The sequence below is a fragment of the Trachurus japonicus genome, chromosome 5 (assembly GCF_045865225.1).
Source record: "Trachurus japonicus isolate A0001 chromosome 5, Traja_1.0".
In the NCBI taxonomy this organism is placed as follows: domain Eukaryota; kingdom Metazoa; phylum Chordata; class Actinopteri; order Carangiformes; family Carangidae; genus Trachurus; species Trachurus japonicus.
Window position 1 is genome coordinate 24,858,737 of NC_140911.1, and position 24,013 is coordinate 24,882,749.

At 42.3% G+C, this 24,013-nt stretch overlaps 1 protein-coding gene across 4 annotated transcripts in view; it reads left to right on the forward strand.

Annotated features, from left to right (window-relative positions):
* The window catches only part of LOC146987662 (plasma membrane calcium-transporting ATPase 1-like), an 89,799-nt gene extending 66,111 nt beyond the window's left edge, over positions 1-23,688 (forward strand). For 2 of the 4 annotated variants that reach the window (XM_085776942.1, XM_085776944.1), the window contains 10 exons: positions 1,592-1,771; positions 3,350-3,437; positions 3,626-3,732; positions 7,401-7,592; positions 9,799-10,012; positions 10,122-10,333; positions 11,126-11,233; positions 12,488-12,670; positions 16,021-16,234; positions 20,182-21,085. In XM_085776942.1, coding sequence (XP_085633068.1) covers positions 1,592-1,771; positions 3,350-3,437; positions 3,626-3,732; positions 7,401-7,592; positions 9,799-10,012; positions 10,122-10,333; positions 11,126-11,233; positions 12,488-12,670; positions 16,021-16,234; positions 20,182-20,186 — 1,503 coding nt within the window. In that variant the 3' untranslated portion in view covers positions 20,187-21,085. Of the gene's footprint in view, positions 1-1,591; positions 1,772-3,349; positions 3,438-3,625; positions 3,733-7,400; positions 7,593-9,798; positions 10,013-10,121; positions 10,334-11,125; positions 11,234-12,487; positions 12,671-16,020; positions 16,235-20,181 lie in introns of all 4 variants that reach the window. The other 2 variants (XM_085776941.1, XM_085776943.1) reach the window with 1 other exon arrangement.
* Positions 23,689-24,013: the final 325 nt, after the last annotated feature.

Consider the following 24,013-nt stretch of genomic DNA (forward strand, 5'->3'; position numbering starts at 1 on the left):
CACTGAGACCAGGTTTTTGTTCATTAATCATGTCATCACGATAGCAGTGTGCCAACAGTGCGCCTGACCACACCTCATTTTACAAACACAAGTGTATTTTCTATTTAAACAACACAGGTGCTGGATGGGAAAAATCACACCTGTGCTGGTCTGAAACTAGCAGTCGCACTCTGCAGCGACACAGCAGAGTCACAGAGGCTCAGTTTATTCTATCATGAGAACAGGAAAAGAAAACTGAGACGAAATCTTCCACATGAAGAGTGTAACTGATGTGACAGGCTTCTCCTCATTATATTCTCATATTTGTGCTATAAGGTAAAGGCTTGCGGTGAATGACAGTGTCGAGATGAATGAACACTTTTTCTCTAACATGAAGGCTGAGGTGAGTCCTGCTCAGGTGTGTCACACTCAGAAGCGCTCAGAAGTTAAATGAAGCCTGTAATGAAGCTCAGAAAGCATCGGTGCCGCTGCCTGCTGCTTTAATGTCAGCGCACAAAGATCACAGACGGGATGGAAATAACTGGAGAGCAGCAGGAGAATCAGCAGCTCATCATTTATCTCGACACGACGTGTGATGGACACAAGACTCCTCTGAATATTTTGCCTCCAAGTTATGAGACATGAAACACAATGGCCTGACCGTCCAGTCTGCACTCCAACTCTAACTCCACTCCTAAAACCCTGAAGCAACTGTATGCATAACCACCTCCTTAAAGAACAGAGCCGACTGACATCATGTCATTGTATAAACACTACAATTACGATAAAGACCCAATTTAACCGTTCAGGAAATCTGAAAAATCAACAAATCATGACCAGTGAACTATTTGAGGTAGAGACCAGTAAAGAAAGTAAACAAAAACCTTAACAATAATGAAAATATTAAAATAAGGGTGCTTAGATCAGCTAAAAGTAGGGTGTGATGTAATATAAAGATTAAAAAATGGATAAAAGTGAAGAAAGCAGTGAAGTAATGTAGGGGAGTAAAAGACAAATACGAGCTGAATAAATCAATCAAATCCAGGGCCTTTCAGGCCTCACAGAGAGAGAGCGGGCCACCCAACCTTTAAATAAGGACCATGAAAAGTCACTGAGGCTGCAGCTGACATGTCTCAGGCCAAAAGCCCATTTCCACATGAGTTAGTTATTGATGTTGAGAACATGAAAATAAAGGAGAAACACTGTTCATGTTTTGCAAGAATGAGCTATTTAGTTTAGGTGTTGCAACACTGTATGATAATAATTACACTAATGATAATGTTACAATTTATTTTTGGCACCTGTCAAAGCACTAAAGGAACACTCAGTTAAAAAAAAAAAAACACATATTTGAAGAGTTATTTTGTGCTGTCATAGCTCCTCCTCAGATTTTATTCCTATACAAGTAAAGAGGTTTTTATTCATTTGTCATTTTCTATTACTGTGCACTGAGCACCCTGGGTAATGTTGAAGGACAACTGATACTGTGAGTTGTGTTATAGTTTTGTCAAAGACAGATCAGGAAGAGAGGATGTTGAGTTTCTGGACTGTTGACATCTGTGCTCGTCTGTTGTTGAAGTTTCCCTGTTTATTTTTCCTGACACTCTCTCAGGTACCTGAAGCTATCTCCAAGTGCCAGCGTGCAGGAATCACTGTTCGCATGGTTACTGGAGATAACATCAACACAGCCCGCGCCATCGCAACCAAGTGTGGCATCCTGCTGCCGGGAGAGGACTTCCTGTGTCTGGAGGGCAAAGAGTTCAACCAGCAGATCAGAAACGACCAAGGAGAGGTGAGACAACCACAAAAATCTATTTTTAATAGTTCACAAAAAAAACCTAAAGCTATGTGAAGCTCCAAAAACAGAATGACACCAAAATTCACAGCAGCCGAGCCTTGATGTAATTTTGGCCCGATCGAGCCCTTGAGACGAAGCTGTGAACAAAAACATCCACATCCTGCAGACAGGGAGCCAGAGTCCAGCTGTGGCAGCAGCTGTGAAACGACACTGTTCACTTGGAGACAGGTAGCACCGTGCAAGTTACATGCAGAATTAAGATACAGTTTGCCGCCTGATGGAAGTCGGTTCTCGTTAACCGCTGTCATGGAAACAATGAGAACGTGGTGGGAAACAATGACAGAAGGAAGAACTGTGTCCTTTGTTGTTTTCTCCTGCGCTCACCTGAGTAAAGACTTTGATCTTTGTAACATGGACCAGTTCAGGTGTTTACTTTAACACCATGATGAACATATTCCACTCACTGTTGTTTAATGTGTTTTGATTTATGGCCTCATTTATGATGTGATACAGCCAAACTCACAAAAACGTTCCCAGAACCAACTGATAAATGATTGTTGAATTATTAATAAGGTGTTAGACAAACACCTTGTATATGTGTATTGTAGCTGCTTCACACATTATCACCTAAATATTACTTTCTCTTTTTTAATGAAAGTAGTGATCATCTTTTAGTTTTCTGCTGTTTCACTTGTACACAACAAAACATAAAAAATAAAAGCATTGTCATTGATGTTTTCATCACAGTCGACTAACTAACCACTGTAGGTACAACATGGCAGTTACTATTAGTGTGACTGGGCCTTGATAAAACAAGATGACAAGAAATCCTCCCATTGTATTGTTTTTTACATTAGTATACATCTTTATTTAAACTCCAAGATCATTTACAATGATGTCAAGTAGATAAAAATGTCAGTTAAAAAGACATCAAATTAAAACAAACAGATGTTACAGATATACAAGTGAACACTTATGTTTAAAAGTGAGTTCATGTCAAAAGCAGTTTAGTATGAACTTCAGAGACATGTAGTGTTAGCCTGCTGTAATGTGGTCCAGTGGACCAAACTGACATGGATGTAAGATTTGTAAATAAACAAATACATATGCAAACCACAGCCTTTGGAGAGGGAGAACCATCCAGCTTTTCATACAGGATCCAGTGCAATGATGGTTGTTACAGACATCATTAGTAATAAACCAGAGAGCAGAGTGGAGAGATATAGCTGGAGTTAAAGTCTGTACAAGATGTCATCTTAATTTAAATTATTAAATCAATCTTAATTTGAATCACTCGACTCTCTTTTTTCAAAATAAGGACTAACATACTGAACCTAGTACGAGGCTGATCTTATCTGTTTCTCTCACCGTCATCCACATTTACAGTGTTTTAATACGGATGAATCCCCAGTTAAGCTGCTCTCATTCATGTTTTGTTGACACAAAGTGTGAAACAATGACTGAAATATTTATATGTGACATTGTATGACAAAACATACACAGATAGAAACTGTGCTTTGGTTATTTTTCTTTAAAAGGAACTCAAGTATTTTTCATGTTTCACTTTTCCAGGTAGAACAAGAGCGTCTGGACAAAGTTTGGCCCAAACTGCGTGTTCTGGCTCGCTCTTCACCAACAGACAAACACACTCTGGTCAAAGGTGAGTTTGCCCTAACAGGATATCCAATCATGAAAATTGAAAACTGAATAGTTTTTGCATGTACTGTATATAATTTGAATTCTTCAACAGAAGGAGATCATTAATATCCTCTCCACTCCTTTGCTGTATAAATGTTGATACCCTTACTGAGACGGAGAACTGTTCCTCTCTTCAACTGTGTTGATCAGGCATCATCGACAGCACGGTGGGTGAGACCCGACAGGTGGTGGCAGTTACAGGAGACGGTACCAACGACGGGCCGGCGCTTAAAAAAGCCGATGTTGGCTTCGCTATGGTAACCACCTCTTCCTTTTTCCCTCTGTCACTTTTGTTCCCCAGCTCTTCACTGCCTCACTCATCTGCTGCTTCAGTTGACTCGCATAATTACCAAAAGAAAAAAAAGCCCTTAAGTTAATTACATTTCTAACACAGCCATGAAATAGGTATTTTCTCTAAACATCATCCACATAACGCCTGAGCTTATTGCCATGGTATTATTAAGATAGCTGTAAAATGGAATGATAAATCGATAATAATAAATCAAACGTTGGGTGTGGGTCTCAGTCTGCTTTCCAAGACCAACACACACTCAATGACGGTGACTTCTTTACATCTTTGACATTTGCTTTTATTATATATTATATATATATATATATATATATATATATATATATATATACACAGTGTATATAGTGAATAATGCGTCCTTCTGTACCTGTGAGGTTGCAGGTTTTATCAACAGCCATACTGGTGTGTTTTAGATTTTTTTTATGTATTCCTTCCTCATCATTAACAGACTCACTAAACATGTTTGAGTCCTGTCATCCATCATGTCTGCTCTCTGATGTCTGCTGTCTGAGTCATATTTCTGGTCAGAAAATCTGACCATGATCTGCACATCTAAGAACTCCCAAATTGGCATGATGGTTATATCTGTATATTTATATTAAGAACGTATTTTACACATTGGATTGAAATTGAAAGTTTACAGTAGGTGAATATCAGAAGATAATATAGCACATTAATAGTGTTTTGTGTCCTACAGTCATATTTGAGTTTGCTGACTTCACAAGTCAACACACTGACTTGTGAATGAAGAGCAGAGTTGATAAAACAAACTGAGTCCCAGGAAACGGCAAATACCGACACACAACAGATAACTGAAACACTACACTCAGATCCACAGCATGATGGGAATTGTAGTGCGAAACCTACCGTACAAACAAACATGTAGTGGTATCAGGTAGTTGTCCAACATAATCTGACAATAATAACAAAGTTATAATGCAATATAATACAATTTTACTCACTCAGATGTGTAGCACTGGGATCAATGAGGTTCTGAGTTCTGTTAACTCATTGAGTGCCAGCCCTTTTATAAAATGGTCAGTGCCTTGTGCCAGCGTTTCGGGGCATTTTGAGTAATATTTCAAGACCCACAAAATATTTTATACTATGACTCTGAAAACACCAAATAGCTCAAAGGAAAGAGGAGACTCTCTATTTAATTAGGGAAAAAAACATTTGTTTGTACCTTGTTCCATTCTTGATTTATCTTAAGTTGTATAGAGCCTGGTTGCACCAAAAAGACCACTGTTTTTCTAGAAAGCTGAGAAAAATGCATTTTTGTGAAAGAGAGTCTCTCAAGAAAAACTGTGATTTATCTGTTTTAATTTTGGCTTCAAAAACATGTAAGAAATCTGAAAATTTCATTTCACATGTTTTTTCATTGTACAAAAAAAAACAAGTAGGAGTCCTACTCTGCAGAGTGATGCCTGCTCTCCTACTTCTCCTCCTGCAGTTGCTGCCCCCTCACCCTCTCGTATATATACGTCAATGGCACTCAATGAGTTAAAGGCGTTAAATTCAGTTGTGAACCAGCAGCAGGAAGTGATACATGTGAAGTGTTACTGAGACAGACACATAGAGAATGACTGAGGCTGCTGATTGTTTGTTCATCAGGTCGTCCATGATACATGGAGTCTCTCTCAGCCGACACCAGATCACCAAGTGCTACACTGAAAATGATCAACTGATATTTATCAATTCAAATGGCCCGGGGATGTTTCCTGTGTCGTCAGCTGAGCTTTATGTGTTGTTATAACCTTTATTTACGGAGGAAAAAAAGTCATCTGAACACCAGTGTCTCCTGCAGGCTGCCGAGCAGCTGCCGAGCTGTCAAACGGCTTCCTGACAGTACTTACTGTTCCTAAACACATCGCGAAGACGCTCTGGGGACCGAAACCAGTGACCTTCCAGACACTAATGTGTCCCATTTGGAATCTTTTCAGTTTGCACCGAGTGTCCCTGTTCAATTATCACCTGTTCAGCTGGAAAACGGAGCGATTCACCTCCGTCTGTTGGGGAGAGTCTGACTCTGCAGAGAGAGACTCAGCAGCTCAGATCACAGCTTCTTCATGGTTACGTTGTCACTGTTAACATTCGCCTGTTTTATTTTTACCAATGTGTCAGTACACCAGGAATATTAAACTAAAATCAACAGAGTGTCACTGGCCACGTTGTTTCATCCTAAAACACCAGGGTTCAAGAACAAACCAGTATTTGTCCGTTGTAAATGACATCTACATACCTCTGATGCCGAGCTTCTACCTGTCACACCTTCTCTTCTATCACACTGAGGCAGAGGCAGAGTAGATTGATGCTCCTGAAACATTCAAACTAATTTTTAGAAACACACATTTGGCGTCGGTTGTCTCAGCTGTTTGTTCCTAATCTTTTCAGCTTGTGACTTCTGAATCTGAATCAGAGTCTGGTTTATTGCCAAGAGGAATGTGTTTTGGTGTTTGGTACAGTAAACACAGCAGGAAGGCAAACTGTGAACAAGCAGCAGGCAGTGCAGCTAGAATACGCAAATCAACAGAAAAGAGAAATGCAACGATGGGATTAGAATTAAGTATTTACTATAAAATCTGCAAAAAATGTTATAGCAATAGAATAAAATGAGGAGCGTGGGTCAATGGGGTCTCTAGACTTGTTAATGAGGTCGACTGCAGCTGGGAAGAAGAAAGTGAAACAATGTCCTCTCATAACACTTCACTGATCATCTCATGACCCCTCAGATTTTGCTCGTGACTCCGACCATGGCATTTAAAACCACAGTTTCCTCAATTCCAGACGTGAATTAAAGAGTCATTTTTTTCATGTTCTGTCTTTGAACTAATATCAGACTTTGTGGAAAACTCTAAATGGAAAAGGAAATGGTCGCCTGGATCAGACGAATGAGAAGTACTGTATGTGGTTGTTATCAGACATGGTGCAGTGTGGGAGTGTAGTTTCTGAGCAAAGAATCAACAAAGTCGACTGACATCGCCGTTAATTGTAAATGGTGAAATGATACGTGGCACGTCGATGCTTGACTTGACTTGGCTTTTCCTTTTATTAATTTATCCATATTTTCACTATGTATTTTCATTTGTTTTGTTTTATTATTTATTTATTTATTTATTACTATCTATTTTATGTTATGATCCTATTGTACTATTATTTATATTTAAATATATCTTAAAGATATACGTATATATACCAGTAAAGGGAAATGGGGGGAGGGAGTGGGAGGGGGGCTTGGATTGAAAATATGTTCATATGTGTTATTTAAATACTTGTCCTGCATATGGAAAAAAATTCAATAAACAGAATGTTCAAAAAAAAATAGTGAAATGATGAAGATGTTGATGACGATGCAGCATCAAGTATCACTCAGCTCCAACACTTCACTCAGTAACAGTCTTAATTATTCCACGTGTCATCGGTAGATAAGGGAAAAGTGAGCATTTGATTGGTTGGTCAGATCCCTCCTGTAGCTACAGTGTTTGTGCTCTTGAGCGACAGGTAATTTTTCATGCTGGAGCTCGTGCTCTGATTTCTTGTCGACACATGATGATAACCTGTGGCACTCGGCCTCCGTTTCCTAAATCAAACACTCGTCCCTCTGTGTTTTGTCAGGGAATTGCCGGCACAGATGTGGCGAAGGAGGCATCTGACATCATCTTGACCGACGACAACTTCACGAGCATCGTCAAGGCCGTCATGTGGGGAAGGAACGTGTACGACAGCATCTCCAAGTTCCTGCAGTTCCAGCTGACCGTCAACGTGGTGGCTGTGATCGTGGCGTTCACCGGCGCCTGCATCACACAGGTACGTAGGCTGTGGGCTGCGTACCGGGTCTGAAGCTCACATGTGGTCTGAAGCTCACATGTGGTCACTGCTCATTGCAGCGCGCCGGGACGTTCATGTGCATGCTATCAAAACGTGAAATGGTTTCTCACATACACAGTTAAACTATGGGATAACTAACTTTTATCAACCAATGTTGTTGCGTCTTGTCAGGACAGATTTGATTTTGTCAGTGTGTCCTTTGGTCAGGTTTTATTTGGATGGTGCCAATTCACAACAAGTTTTCTAGAGCTACTTTTCAACCATGTGTGGTTGATATTAATGTTATCTTAATATATTTTAAAAAACCGAAAGGGGCTGGGTTACATCGTAGTATCAAGGTTCATGTCCTATGTGTGTCCTTTAAATTTGGTGTTGGTCCTCAGGATCTGTGACTTTGGCAGTGTAGTGAAGATGTGTTTCATTGGGGGGAAAATTAATTTCATTGTATAAATAGCACTTAGTTCACCTTTCACTGACATAGATGTATTATTTAAATCCATGACATAAAACCTGTAAACGTTCCCATGTGCTTATCAGCAAATTGAGCCAAGCCATGCGAACGATCAGATCAGCATGTTGCCATTGTTACTTGGACTTTGCCTCAGCGCAGCATCACGGAGCCGCAGTACGACTGTTGACTCTTTACATTTGACTTCCTAAACATCACAGGGTCCGCCAGATCCTTCTCCATATCGTTCTTCCCAAACAACAGCTGTTTTGTTTTTGATCAGTCGATTAATTTTTGAGGTTTTCTGTTGGGCTTGATGTATTTGCGCTCACACTCTGTAAACATCTGTAAATCATCTGTAAATATCTGTCACCAGATTTACAGAAACAAAGAAAAGCAAATCATTTGTGACTTTGTGTGAGGAGGTGACACAACCGTGTCACTGTTTTTTGTTGTTTTATAATAATACGTCTCTAATCATGAGAGTGAACTCCTGACACTATGAAAACATGTAAGTTGCAACTGTGTATTAATTGAAAGGCTCACAGCTGGCAGGACAGATAACTAACTCGTCTACAGAGGAGAAAACAGAAAGTAGGCTAAGATACAGCCTGAAACCATGGCAACACGACACCATCATAATCCTGAAATATAACAGGGACTCAGCAGGTCTGTGGTCTCTGTGCTGTGTTTACGCTCACTGATCATTCAGGCCACTGAGATGTTGATACAGATCATTAAAGGAGGGTAAACCGCTTTATGTCTTTCTGTTTATACAGAGGATGGAGCCAGGGGTGTGTGTGTGTGTGTGTGTGTGTGTGTCTTTTCCTGCATATATATGGATGTGAATCTAAATAATAGGATGGTGGGTTGTGGGTGTTTAGGACGGCCCTCACTCAATTGATGATGGAAACACATGAGATAACTTTAACTCTCTTGTGTAAATTCAGTAACAGACAGCACAGCAAAGCAAACCCAGATAACTGGTGGTAACTGTACAGCAGGAAAAGAGACACACATTTTTTTTAACCCGTAACTGGGTGTGTCATGAGTGTGTGTGTACATGTCAACTGTCATTTATGTATTTTATGTATATTAAGGCAGCTTTTTTACCAGTCCACAACAAATTTCAGCTGTGGGACATTAAAATGTATTCTATTCTATTATATTCTATTTTAACAATGAAATGAAAACTCTAGAAATCACTGACAGAACTACAGAAACCATGAAAGGCAAGTGAAAACAATAATTTTGCAAGTAGATTTGCGAAGTAGATTATTTTTCCATTCGAGAGGCAAATTAAATATTTTTTCTACTCTGCTCTAAAAAAAAAAAGATAAAAGAAATCCCAATCAGGAAACTGGAATTTTGGGTAATATTGCAAGGAACACACACAGAAAGTTTCAGCTGTTCCAGCAGAACCGAGTCGTGTGTCGTCACAGACGGAGCATTAGAGTGATAAACTGGTTCCTGTCGTTTTAGCAACAGAAACTTTCTCCTCTCCTTTAATGTGGCAGTAGATTGTTGTTTTGTGGGCAGCTCCCACGGCTGATGGTTCACATGCCTGCTCATGCCCAACATCTGCAACAAGTCAGACCTGACGGGACTGATCCTGACACAAACACACTGCTGCTATGCTGCAGAGCAAATGAAAATGGGGTCATTCACCATCATTTTTTTTCTCATAAGGATTTCTATTTCTTCCTGTAAATGGATTGTTTCCTCCTCCTCCTGCAGGACTCCCCTCTGAAGGCCGTCCAGATGCTCTGGGTGAACCTCATCATGGACACTCTGGCATCTCTGGCTCTGGCCACCGAGCCGCCCACTGAGTCTCTGCTGCTACGTAAACCTTACGGCCGCAACAAGCCGCTCATCTCCAAGACCATGATGAAGAACATCTTTGGCCACGCCGTGTACCAGCTCGTCATCATCTTCACCCTGCTCTTCGCCGGTGAGTGAAACAGCAGACCAACCATTTGGCTATTCAATCGGAATTTGTTCTCTTGTTTCGGAAAAAAATGGATTAATTTTGTGCTTCTTCTCCTGCCGCGTTTCTCTAGGCGAGACATTTTTCGACATCGACAGCGGCCGCAACACTCCCCTGCACTCGCCGCCTTCAGAACACTACACCATCGTCTTCAACGTGTTTGTCATGATGCAGCTCTTTAACGAAATCAACGCCAGGAAGATCCACGGAGAGCGGAACGTGTTTGAGGGCATCTACAGGAACCCCATCTTCTGCAGCGTGGTGCTGGGCACCTTCGTCCTGCAGGTAACTCAGCAGCATCATCATCATCATTTAGGAATTTAGGAATTTATTTATTTAAAACAGGGACAATGCACAAAAACATTAATCTTGTAAAACAAGGGAAGATGCCTTGAGCCAGGTTGTAGCAACATTTGCTAATTTCCACCTGTAGTCCCTGGGCAGGCAAGAAACAGACAGATAACAATATTAAGAATGTTGAATAAAAGTGATATGATCTGATATAATAATATTTTTTTAAATAGACACAGTAAACTAGCAAAAGCAAGGAACAAGAGCGCCAAATAATGAAATGCACAATAGAGTTAAATGAACAGCACATACTCTCTTTTATTCTCATCATCACACATTCAAACACAAGCACACACATAGACAACAGTCCAACCATCTCCTTCCCCATCCTCACCCTCATCTAATAACCACACTCATGCACATATTAATAACCAGACACATTTACATACACACTCACATGTAACTTAACAATGTGTGCAAGCTTGCTTTACTAAGTAACCAGCTCTTTGATAAGCATGAAAATGTATAGGAATTTGTACATCAGATAAATTCTGTGGGAAGGACATTCCACTGACTCATGGCCCCACATGAGAAAGAAGAGCTACCAAATTGAGTTCTACGTTGTGGGATGCTGCACTCACCCCTTGTAACAGATCGAGTTACTCGTGCTGTATTTTCATCATCATCATATTTGGAGCAGGGGGACAAGAGACCCAGACAGGGACTTCAGGGCTTCAGGACCATCAGAGCTCACACAACCAACCTGTGTTCCCTTTTCCTCCTCAGATCATCATTGTCCAGTTTGGGGGGAAGCCCTTCTCCTGCACGGCTCTGACCATCGACCAGTGGCTGTGGTGCGTGTTCATCGGCGTGGGAGAGCTGCTGTGGGGACAGGTGAGACCGCCGCCGCCGCACCGTTCACCATTTACTGTCGCCATCAAACAGCATCTGTCAGTGCAAAGCTCTGAGAGCGAACAACATGTACCGAGAGGATGAAGAGGTGGATGCATGAGCGTCGTGGCAGCAAACTGTTGCCTGTCACTGCTGCTGGGTTGCCATCACGACCATCGCCATGGTAATGAGCAGCTCGGCACATGAAAGCAGCGCGACTACTGTTTACGAACGCCGTGCGAAAACAAACCCAGCGTGTCAGTCCCTCTGTGGATACAAAACACACGCGTGCGCACACATGCACGCGCGCACAACCAGATGTGTGAACCTGTTCACATGAACACACTCGTACACACAGGCTTGGAAAGCATACGTTATCTACAGGAGAGGGAGTTCAATTGTAAGAAACCTGGTGGGTTCACTTGAAGGGCAGAGACGGAGAACAGAGAGACGGAGAGATGCTGACAGACACAGACTGATCTCAGGTCTGTGAGTTATTTTAGAGGTAAAGTGCCTTTTGTTTCTGAGAGAGAGAGAGAGAGAGAGGGAGGAATGAGAGACAGATACATAAAACATTGATGTGCAGCTGCAGCGGGAGGCTGGTTGTGTGTGGGGTGTCTCTCCTCTGCCTTTTTAATTGAGCAATAAACAAGTCAAAGACAAAACAACACAGGTAACACAACATGACATAAATTCAATATTATAATTCATCATAATTATCAAATGTCTGTGATAAATATGCATGAATAACATAATATAATGATAATATGAGCCACTAAATAAAAAATAATCGTAAATAACTTGACGTTATTATAACGTTATAATGCATGATGCATTAATGCTGACTATCATCTGAAAAAAAGTATTTAATAATGCTTAACTAATGCTTCGTACTGTGTAGTTATTATAAAATAACTACACAAAAGGTAATAAGTCATAAAATAAAAGCTCTCATTTTCCCTGATATGATCATTGCTCTTAAAGAGACATTCCAGGTATTTAGTATTATACCTTTATGGAACTGAGGGACTCATAAAAGACAGATTAACGTGAGGATTGAAGCAGCAAAGAGAGAGATCCAGTATGGCTGAAACGCCCCAAAACTCTGGATCCTTCAGTTCCCACAATGCAACGAGACTCAACAATCCCACCCACAACCCAAACAAATAAACAGATAACTGGAATAAATCAAGATTTTGTTGGTAATTCAGTCGTTGGGTGGACTTTTAATAAAACATTTTGTTGTGTCGAACTCAGCTGATCTCGGCCATCCCGACCCACCACCTGAAGTTCCTGAAGGAGGCGGGTCATGGCATCACCAAGGAGGAGATCCACGAGGAGGAGCTGACAGAGGGCGCCGACGAGATCGACCACGCCGAGATGGAGCTGAGGAGAGGCCAGATCCTCTGGTTCAGAGGTCTGAACCGCATCCAGACGCAGGTACGAGCACCCAACAGCACCACAGCTAACTGTGTCATCGACCGTACTTTTTGTCTTAAAATGTTATTTTAATTGTTTGTTACTCTGATATCAAGTTTACAAGATGGTGTTTGTGAACATCTGTTCTGTCAGAGCTACGGAAAGCGAGGTAAAACAAACTGAGACAGAGACGATCTGTCCCACCAGAGACGCTGTGTTTCATTGAGACAAATCAAACATTTCAGACAGTTCACACGAACTGCAGCTCATTTGAGTCAAATCAGAGCAGTATGAAGTGGGTGAAGCTAATTAGCGTCAAGTTAATTCGGTTTGTGATTTTATGAAACTTCTTTTTAAGGCACAGTATAACTGACAATGGCAAAAACATTTCATATTGATACATAGTATCGTTCAGGTATAGTAAAGCGCTATATAAATACAGACCATTTACCATTTACCATTTAAAGAGCTGATGAAATGATTATAATTGTAGTTTGTGTCTGAAAACTAGAGACTGAGATTGAATGAAAATTTGACTAATCTTAATGTATTTGATCACAGATTATTTTTTATTGGATTGTGCTAATTTCAACTCTTAATATTTCCTGTCTGAGTTCAGACATCAGTTAAAGCCCAGGTCCACACAACTCCACAACTTTATATACTGTATTATACTTGATGATAAAAGTTCACTTCAGCAGCAGCAGGCTGCACGTGGTGCTGCAAAGACTCAGTGGAGTGTGTGGAGGTAAAACTGGAAATTCAACACACACACACACACACACACACACACACATAGTGTAACTGTTGTCCACTTAATTTCACACTCTGCTGCTGAGCTCCAGCACAGAACCACTTCATTAAAAGAGAGAAATTAAAGACTGTAACCAGCGTGGGACTAAACACTTTGCATATTGAATATTTTCATTAGTCAGTCTGTCAGTAACTCTGTTTCCATCCAGTTGCTGTTCCTATGCTCATTTCCTCAGAGTAAATACAGACAAGAGTTAACGGCTGAAACGTCCTGAACAAACTCATCGGGTCTTTTGCAGAGTGATGATAAAAGTCAGATTTCCATCATGTTCTCTATGAGGTGTTCCTTCCTCTTGCACCCATGTCTTCTGCCATGGTTTAATGACGTCTGACAGAGAATTGGCACCATCAGCTGTTTGTGTCATGAGTGAATGAATGAATTTATTATTCAAATTTTAATGATGTCTATTTAAAAATGCACTAAATTCAGACGGAAGTGTTGGAAGTGAACAGCAGCACAACTGACTCATCTCACAGTCTCAGACTTTGCTGTGTGTGTGTGTGTGTGTGTGTGTGTGTGTGTGTGTGTGTGTGTGTGTGTGTGTGTTAGCCTCCTCCTACAAGTCAGATCAACACTCGCTGAGCATCAAAATGTCCACAGGCAGTCCCATTCAGTCCCTATGGGCTTCATTAGCCTGGATGCTAACACCCACCTATGGTAACAGCAGCCAACGCTCTGCTTCCACACATTGACACACACAACCACACAGACTCACACTCACACACATGAACTCAGAGAGGTCAGGCGTCCTTATCTCAGTTAGCAGTGAACTAACTTCTACCTACTGTGGCCGAAGGGTAAACTCATCTGAATTAATGGCTGAAATCCTCCTCTTTGTTGTTTTTTAGTGCCACCCTCACACTTTTCACTTGGAACACCTCAAACTAAAACACAGAATATAACAAAAGGATTTGCATGTGTTTTAATAGTCAGATGAACAACCAGCTGTGTCTTTGTTGTCTGTGTTTTAGTTTTTTGTTTTTTCAACAATTATTTGTACTTTTCATGTAATTAATCAAACTATTCTTCACTAGTTTTGAAACAGTCAATATCTTTAACGCTGGATTAAAAAAATAATCAAAAAGTGAATCTACTGGTTAAGATGAGGAATCAAATCAAAAGCTACTACATGTGTGGACAGGTGTGTGTCTCCCTGCCTGCTGTCAGGTGAGGTGTGGTGACCCTCGGGTGTGGTAAGTGTGCGATGACAACATGGCCTTTGTGCAGCGACATGAAACAAAAGGTCTCGTCCTCCTCGGTCTCTCTCCACCATCAGACAGACACGCTGCGGAGAAAAAGAGGAAGCTCTTTCCTCTTTTGTGCCTGTGTATCTGTAATATCAGTCTGTCGTCCTCCTGGGATGGGAGGATGAGGGGATGGAGGGGGAGGCAACCAAAGGCTGCAAGCTAATTAGGTTCTTATCTTTCCATGCTCCTCTTCCTGTCCTCCTCCTCTCTAATCCTGGTGGGCAGCGTTGTGCCGCTCAACGCCTCGACAGTCAAACACAGTGGGGGAATAATTGGTACAAGCAGCACTCACTGCCGAAACTTTATCAGTCATTCCAAGTGACACATTTTCTCCACTCCTCCTCTCTCGGAGTGATTTCACCCTGATTCAAAAGCTCTTTCTTCATTGTTGTTTTCCTCTTTCATCCCTTCGTTCCATCTTCTGGGTTTTTCGGCAGCTTTCTCTCTCTCTCTCTTTATGCATTCTCTCTCAAACTCTCTGCTCTCCTTTCTCCTCATTCCTGAAACCACTCTCCCGTCCTAATCTCTCCATCATCCCTTCTTTTTTTTGTTCCCGTCACATGTTATTCTTCCTCTCTCCATCCTCTCTGCAGGCTCAATATTCTCTCTCTCGAACATGATCGCCTCTCTTTTTGTCATTGGAAGACCAGATTTTTTTAAAAAAGACGACGACGATGATGATATATTTATTTATTTAGTAAATGGGTTGAAATGTGTCAAAAAACAGTCACTTGAAAGGGAAAAGATTCTCTGTTTCTTTATTTCTTTATTTCATGTTTCTTCTCTCTGCCACAAACAAAGGCTAATGAGTGCGTTTGCTGCCAGTCAAAAAGCTGCACACCAGCTCTTCCTCTATCTGCATCGCTCCAGGAGGTTCCGGTATCTGCAGCCCTGTGCACTGGAGCGATCAGTCGCAACTTTACAATCGTGCAAACACACATTTGAGCCTCTGCACTGAAAAACCTGCTGAGGTTTGAGAGGACAGGTTAGGTTGAGCTGAGATTTGTGGACTTGTTTAACGTCCACCCATAACCATGCATCACCACAGGCAGATGCACATCAACAACCGTCAACTTCCCATTAACACTTGTCGGCTCTCTAATAAACCAGTTTTATTATACTGTAACACTCACTCTGCAGACATATCCCAGCTCCTGTTGTGTTCATAAACGCAAAGGTTTACTGTCCAGCATCTTTAAAACTTTCTCTAACCTCTCTCCTTCCTCCTTGTTTCCTCTCCTCTGTCCTGTCTCCTTGCTCTGTCTCTGTCTCTGCTGTCTAACGGTGTGTTGTGGCTGTCCCTCCTTCAGATGGATGTGGTCTATACCTTCCAGACGGGCCAGGCGGCGGTGCCAGGTGCCCTGCGCCGCCAGCCGTCCGTCGTCAGCCAGCACAATGACGCCACTGCCGCCAAAACTCTCTCTAGCCCCACCCACGTAGGACTTAGCTCCTCCTCTTCTCTCACCAACTCCGCCGGGGCCATGCCCCCCGCTGCTGCTGCTGCTTCTTCCTCCACTACAGGCAGTGAGTCGGTTGATCGGAGGCCAGCTAACATCACGCTTCACCCGGCTGGACTCTGTTTCTCTTTCTCTGTGTGAAACTGCATGAAAACACTCACCGCTGCATGACTCACCCGCTTCGTTCACCTCGCTGTCTCTGTCTTCAGCAGGTGTCTGCACGTCCACAACTAAACCCACGTACATATCTTCATTATTGTCTGAGCGATTATTATAAATAACTGACTAACAGTTCATGATAGAAGTGTAGTGGATATGCTGTAACTATAGTAAAAAAAAAAAAAAAAAAAAACAGGCCCATAGAGGAAAACTGGGTAACACTTTATTTGACACCTATCTCTATAACGCATTATAACCATACTTATAATGAGTTATGCAGATAATGGGTTATACTTGGCTTATAAACGTGTATAACTATCATTATAAACACTCATCAATTATCATAAAGCTTTATAACAATAAGCATAACACATTATAGAGCATTTTATAATGGCTTATAATGTCAAGTATTATAATAGAGTTATAATGCTCTATAATGTGTTATACTTATTGTTATAAAGCCACATAACACATTATATCTATATTTATAATGCATTATCGATGTGGGCATTCTCAACGATTATAACGTATTATAATACCTGACCTTATAATTCATGATAAACTGCTTTATAGTGTGTTATGATTATTGTTATAAAGCATTATGATCATTTATGAGTGTTTATAAGTATAGTTATACAGTGCTATAACTACATTATAACTCATTATAAGTATGGTTATAATGCATTATAGAGATAGGCGTCAAATAAAGTGTTACCGAAAACTGAACTAGACGTCGCTAGCCTAGCTTAGCATCAGGCTAGAAGGAGCTCACTAATTCACATCCCTCATCTTATTTGTTTGATCCAAACAGACAGACATGTAATATACCTGCTGTTTTCAAATGATCAAGCTCTATACTATTATTACTGAAATTATAGATTTGTGAGGACCGGTTCTACAGCTTCACTAGAAATGAATGGGCTGTTTGCTGAACACTTCTAAAAGCTGGAGCTTGCAGATGACCTGATCTGTGTTTCCATCTCCGCCTCTGTTTCCGTGCAATTCCTGCTTTACCTTTTCCCTGCAGCATCTCAGTATCTCTCGTGTCTTTAATACGTGGCATCAGCCCCCCCCCCCCCCCCCCAGCCTGCTGCTGTCCCCCTTCTGCACATTGTGGATATGCATCTATTAACCCTGATGTGACTTGCTGCCTGACAAGTCGATGACAGACGACAACTGTTGGCACACGTGGTCGATGAGAAGAGAAGGAAGCTGTGAATCCTTCGCATTCGTGACAGGCGGGGGGAAAAAATCCCTGTCCTCTTTTCTTTGTTGTTTTTTTTTTTTTCTTTCCTTCTCTCTTTTCCTCGGAGGCGACAGCCTGGGCACCAAGATAATTTTATGGGTTAATCCTGAGCAGGGTTAAATCTGTCAGGCTCAGCAAGTCTCATGGTTTAACAGCCAAGAGCTTTTTAACTTGTGAGCTCTTTGTGTGTGCATGTGTGTGTGTGTGTGTGTGTGTGTGTGTGTGTGTGTGTGTGTGTGTTACTGTGACTGTTGCATGTGCTCTAAGCTGCAGTGCTCACCCTGCAGCTCTCCTGTGGTTCAGTAATAGAGAGCTTTGAACTGCAGGGTTATTAATTATAATGAAGAGTGTCTGCTGGTGCGTATAAATCAGTGTGATCAGCTGCAGCCTCTGTGGATTCATCACACAGGCTGTGACTTTAGGCAGCGAGAGGAGAGCAGCTAGAGGACAAAACCATTCTGGCTCTGAATGTGATTATGAATACTTAACAGTGTGCATGTGTTTGTTGTTTTTCCCCAAGTGTGCGTGTGTTGTTTACTGGAGCAGGGAATTGTTTGAAGGTTTGGTTTCAGACCTCATGTTTGCAGGGTGTTCACTGTAGTGTAGGGACACAGACCTCACTCGTGTTCCCTCTGATTATTCAGGCTAAAAGGAAAAAACATGTCATTTTTCTCTAATGTTGGCTTAGGCTGGGAATGTGTGAATATCCACAAACTTAAGTTTTTATTTCACAAAAGAATGTAACATTTTAAATCTGATCCGGCAAATTTTTGCTTCTGTTTTTGGGTTTTTGTTCATTTCCTTTCCAGACCCAGTCCTGGGTGATCACTGCATTATGGGAACACAACCCTGATTGCACTATGATGACTTGTCCCTTGTAGGACAGCACTGTCCATACCTGAAACCCCGTGGACTAATTAGATCTAGGTCTAGATCAGTTGCTTAGGTTTTCATATGCAATTGTACAGTAGCTTTGTTGGGGAATCTACAAAGACTGCTCTGTAATAATAACCTTGTGGTCCTGCCTTGTAGATGGCCTCGAAGTCTTGAGTAACGTTTGTGAAAGTGTTTAGCCTGCAATTAATACATCAAGAGAAAAACAGAAAACACAGCCCATCCACATCCTTCAGTGTACTCTGAGTCTGGGTGTGTTTTTCCTGGGCTCTCTATCTCAGTCAAGGGAAATCTTTATACTGTCATTTCTTAGACAATAGTGTGTTTACAATTTTGTGGAAACAGTTTGGGGAAGGTCCTTTCCTGTTTCAACATAACTGTCCCCCCAAGCACACAACCAGATCCATTGAGAAAGTGTTGGTTTTTTTCCTAGTTTTGTTGTGAAAGACTTTAACTGGCCTGTTCAGAGCCCTGAGCTCAGCCCCACCCGCCACCTATGGGATGAACTGGACCGTCTGTACAACTGTGAACCAGAGTCTGTGGCCCAGTGTCAGTGTTGCTGGATGGACTACATCTGTGCAGCCTGGTCCAGAGATGTGGTGGAAAGCCTGAAATAAATATCACTTAACCAGTGTGGAATTTAAATATTAAAATGTTGGATTGTTGATTTAAAATGGCAGGATAAGCGGTATAGAAAATGAATGAATGATTTAAAATGAGATAAAAGTTGGTGAACAGGATGTAGATCACACCACAGGTTTTAAAGATCCCCTCCAATGAAAATCGTGTTCACATGTTCATGTGGCATTTTCCTGATGCTACATGACATATCAGTAGAAAAGTAAGTGCGAAATTGCATTTCGGAGTTTTTCTGCCTTCAAATTGCTGTGAACCAACGGCAGGCGCTGGCAGCTTCAGGCAGACTGGGGTTGTTGCGTCACAACCTCAGTGCTTACAAGCCCCACCCCGCTCTGCATCTGGCTCGAAACTGTAAGGCTGGATAGCTCTGTGTTTCCCATTCCCAGTGTTTTCCCAATTCCCTCACAGGTACAAATGGGCAGGTTGCGCTGGAACGCGAATAAGCGCTAAACACACTGAATCGTAAATTGTACAGTGTCTAGCTCTCAACGGGGGGGGGGGGGTTTCTTCGCCACAAACAGGGGAGGGTGCAGAGCAGCACCACCTCCGCCCACAACTCAGAGGTGCATTGCTAATGAGCTGCTGGTGTTCTGCAGAAGGAGAGCCCTGGGAAATGTCACAGGTTTTGTGATTTTGGCAAAAAAACTTCATAATCACAATTTAAAGACGACTGAGAATGCTTTAAAATAGCTAAAAAAAAAAGAAACTATGATTGGAGGAGGTCTTTATAGAAAGTGCATGTGTTTGCATGTGTGTGTGTGAGATGTGTTGTGTTTGGATGCAGCCCCACATTCAGCCGCCTGTTCATGGATTTTTGTTGCAGCTGCCTCCAACATCATGTTGACCTTTTTTTGACCTTTTGTGTTGATGTGTTGTGAAAATATTTCAGTTTTCTCATCATCCAGCTTCTGTTCCACTTGTTCATATTGTGTGTTGTTGGTTTTGCACCTTCCCCGCCCAGACTCAGACGCCCCAGCCACCATGCGTCCCATCAGCCCCTGCCAGCTTGTTTGACATCACACGCTGTGCGCGTCTGTTTTCCTCTGCTGACACGTCTCCTCTGGTTTTCCTTTCAGATTAAGGTGGTCAACGCGTTCCGTAGCTCCCTGTACGAGGGGCTGGAGAGCCCAGAGTCCCGTAGCTCAATCCATAGCTTCATGGCCCATCCCGAGTTCGTCCCCCTGTCAGAGGAGGAGGCCCGCATCCCGCCCATCGAGGAGACCGGAGATGAGATCGAACCCCTCCCCAGTGCCTCATCTGGGGCAAGGGGAGGAGGAGAGCCACCCAGCGTCTTCCCCCGCAGCCGCGACTCATCCATCTGAGCTACTCCCTCCTCCTCCTCCTCCTCCTCCTCCTCCTCACTCCTCTTCATCAGCATCCGATGTGTCATTCCACCAACTGAACTGTCGCACTGAGGGGGGAAGTCATCACTCTGCTCATCCCCTCATCCTGCACGCACACATGCTTCACATCGTCTTCACCCCCCTCAGTTATTCCTGCCACGTTGTGTTTTTCATATTGACTGTGGCGTTGTCCTGCCTGTAAGTTTGGAAGGCCTGTTCTTTTGTCCATTCGTGTATATTTTTTACTCGATAATCCTTTTGAAGCTTTTACACCACCACACCTTTGGGTTCAATCTTTGTGGGACTCGCAGCAGCATGTCTTGTTCTTCTGTACTTGCTTCATTCCTGCGTAACAGTCTCAAAAACAGCACCGAACATTTCAGAGTGCAGTGGTTCTCATGTACATACGCTTCCGCTCTTCTACACAGCTAACAGCCGGGTTTGATGATCAGAAGATTTTTAGGCAAATGCAAAAATGTAACCTTTTTTTTTTTTTTTTTTTAGATGTTAAGCAATTGTTTGTTTTTAAAACCTCTAACGAATGTTAATTGATAGTTGATTCAAACTCCTGAGAATGTCTTGTGAGTGTGACACTACAGTCTTCAAGGTTCAACTGTTAAAAAAAATGTTCTTCCCTTTATCGTGTCTGTATGTGTTGGTTTTTCTTTTTTTTTTTCTTTTTTTTTAACTGCTCTGTTGCATGTGGAAAGACAGAATGTTTACTATTCCAAAATATCGAACATGGCGGCGTCCGGAGAGGGCTCGCTTTCTGCTCAGTGGGAGTCTGACCTCATCTCATCCAGTCAGGGTCGTCATGGTTCTCTCAGACCCCTCCCCTCCCCAGTGCACCCACAGTGTTGATAGGAAACAGCAGTGTGGCTCATACTGACCCTCTAGTAGGATGCATGTTATGTTTCATTGGTGTCGAGTCGCATGATAACTTAAGGAATGAATATTTGGGATTCTGTTTAGACACCCATCCGTGTGTTAGTCTGCAGCAGCGTCTGCTCTGAGCTCCATCGACTTCCTGTTCTGTCGGACTGAACTTCCTGTTACGTCGCAGGACTGAAACAGACTCATCAATACAATCAGAGGTAACTGGAGCAGAGCAGTTGCAGCCCTGCTCTGGTCCTCTTCTCACTGAGCTATCTTCAACAAACACACCCGACTCAAACTAATTTAAAGTGCTGAGGGGAGGAGGATTATCATTCATTCTCCATCGCAGCCTCAAACACTAATTTTCTTTCACTCTTATCTCGTTCCTCTTTCTCCCTTCGTCTCCGTGGTGTCTTCCCCCCGACGGGCTCTTAGTAGATAAGAACCCGCCCTGTTGACGTAAACCAATCAGAAACGATACATTCCAACCTGTGACCACGACGCTGTGAAGGGACCACGCTAACCACTGCCCCACCTCAGGGTTGCAGCCCTCAGCCCACTGTATCTTCTCCCCTGTAACGTCTCGCAGCTCCGCTTCCATCCTGCAGTGTCTCCAGACCAGGTGGAATATTAAATCCTGGGTAAATCACACCAACACAAAAGAGCAGCAGGTCTCCTATAATAATAATCTGAGGAGTAAAAACGCAGTCTCTGAGCCAGAGGTCGGGACTGTAGGTGAGGTTGCAGGTCAGTTTCCTTTTCCACACCACCACACTTCTCAAGCTTTCTTTCTCTTGAATATTAATGACACTGATCGATCTCCACTTTAATGTAGTTGTTATCCTTGAGTTTCACTACTTCTCCTGCTCGGGATAAGCACAATTTCTTCAGCTAGAGCTTAAACACATTCTTCTGTTTGTATGTCTTTCCATTGACTTAAATGAAAGACTAACATACTGATGAGTCTGTTTTGTGTCAGTGCAGAAGTTCAGTTCACTGGACGGGAGGTGGACGGATCTCTGAACGGGGCCTGGACTGTCTGTCTGTCTGTCTGTCTGTCTGTCTGTCTGTCCGTGTTTGAGACAAATCTTAGCTCCACCGCTTATTTCTGTTCCCCTTGTTCGTCAACGTTTATGAGCAGAGACTTTAAATCAGCCGTAGGTGACACCCCTCAGCCAGCAGCAGAGAGGACGTGTGCTCGGTGCTCACTCGCCGTCGTCCCTCTCTCTGGCTCTGCTGCGTTTGATCAACAGACGTCAGCAGCATGCGGTGGCCACGCTGAGTTTTATGTAGAAGTTAAATCCACTGTGTGTCCCTGCTGCCGCTCAGTACTTCCTGCCGTCATTGTCCGCAGATTACTGTCTTAAAAGAAGAAGGAATCATCCTCCAATCAGAAGCAGCAATGCGTCTAATCCCCCACTGTTAGTCCGACTAGCAGCCATCTACCAATCTATGAACTAGGACACGTTATTGAAGTAATGTGCTACTACTGCCATATTTCCAACTTTTTGTCATGACTAGGTTCTTCCTCTCCCCTCTGATGAGCTTTTTCTATGTAACTCAGAGCCATATTTTATAGGTTGTCTGTATTGTTTTTTATCTCATTGTTATTGAGGTTTCCTTTGGACTTTCTCACCCCTGACCCCTCCATTCCCAAACTTGACTCCCCCTGTCCCCCCCTCCTCCCTGGCCCTTTACTCCAAACATGACCAAAAAGCAAGGAGAAAATCTTCAGTCGTCACTGCCGAACCAAGTTTAAAGGACCTCTACAATGTTTACATGAAAAGCGAGTGGGTGGCAGTTCGCCTGCGCTTCTCTCATCCGACCACTTCCCTTTCATTCCCTTGCTTTCCTGAATCTTAGAGTTACTATTTAACTAAATGGGGAATCTTTCTTGCATGGTTTTCATATAAAATTCAATGTTTTGCTCATTTTTTTACAATTCTTCTGTATTTTTATATTAAGTACTTTTTAATATTTTGGAGATATATGAATATATATGTATAGGCTGAAGAGTTTGGTGACAGTACAGTACATGAATGAGATTAATCTACCGTGGACTCTGTCTTTTTACAGCTCTCTAAATATTTATGCCACGTGTGTCGTCTTGGTCACCTGATGTTAGGGCTAAGAAACCTGCAGTGACTTGTTTACTTCCTGTTGGCCGTTCAAATTGGAAATTCAACAATCTAGTCTCATCAGCCCCCTTTTACATGAGTATATCCACCTTATCTAAGATGTTGTGACACACTACACGCTATGTGATTTTCGCAGTTATCCGACTCCATTAGAGTTAAGCAAATGCAACGTGAATACAGCTAACTGTATCAAACATTAAATGGGAGTGTATAATTATTTATCCAACCTCTGGGTTTCTTTGTTTCTGTACTTTTGAAGCTACTACAACTGATTTCTTTGAACGAGTGGTTTGATGCTGTTTACCAGCAGGCTGTTGTCGGAGCTGATGACTTTAAAGAGGATCAAAGCTGTGTCCCACCTCTGGCTCCGCCTCCTTTGCGTGGTGGGCTTGTCCTATGAGGATGCGTCCTCGCCTCACACAGATCAAAACTGAGAAAACAACCTAACAACCAAAGCAGAGCCGGCCCAAATCATTAAAAAGCCAATGAGTTGATTGCCCCACCACCCCATAAAGATACCTGGATCCATTTGTACGTTTTCTTAAGCAGAC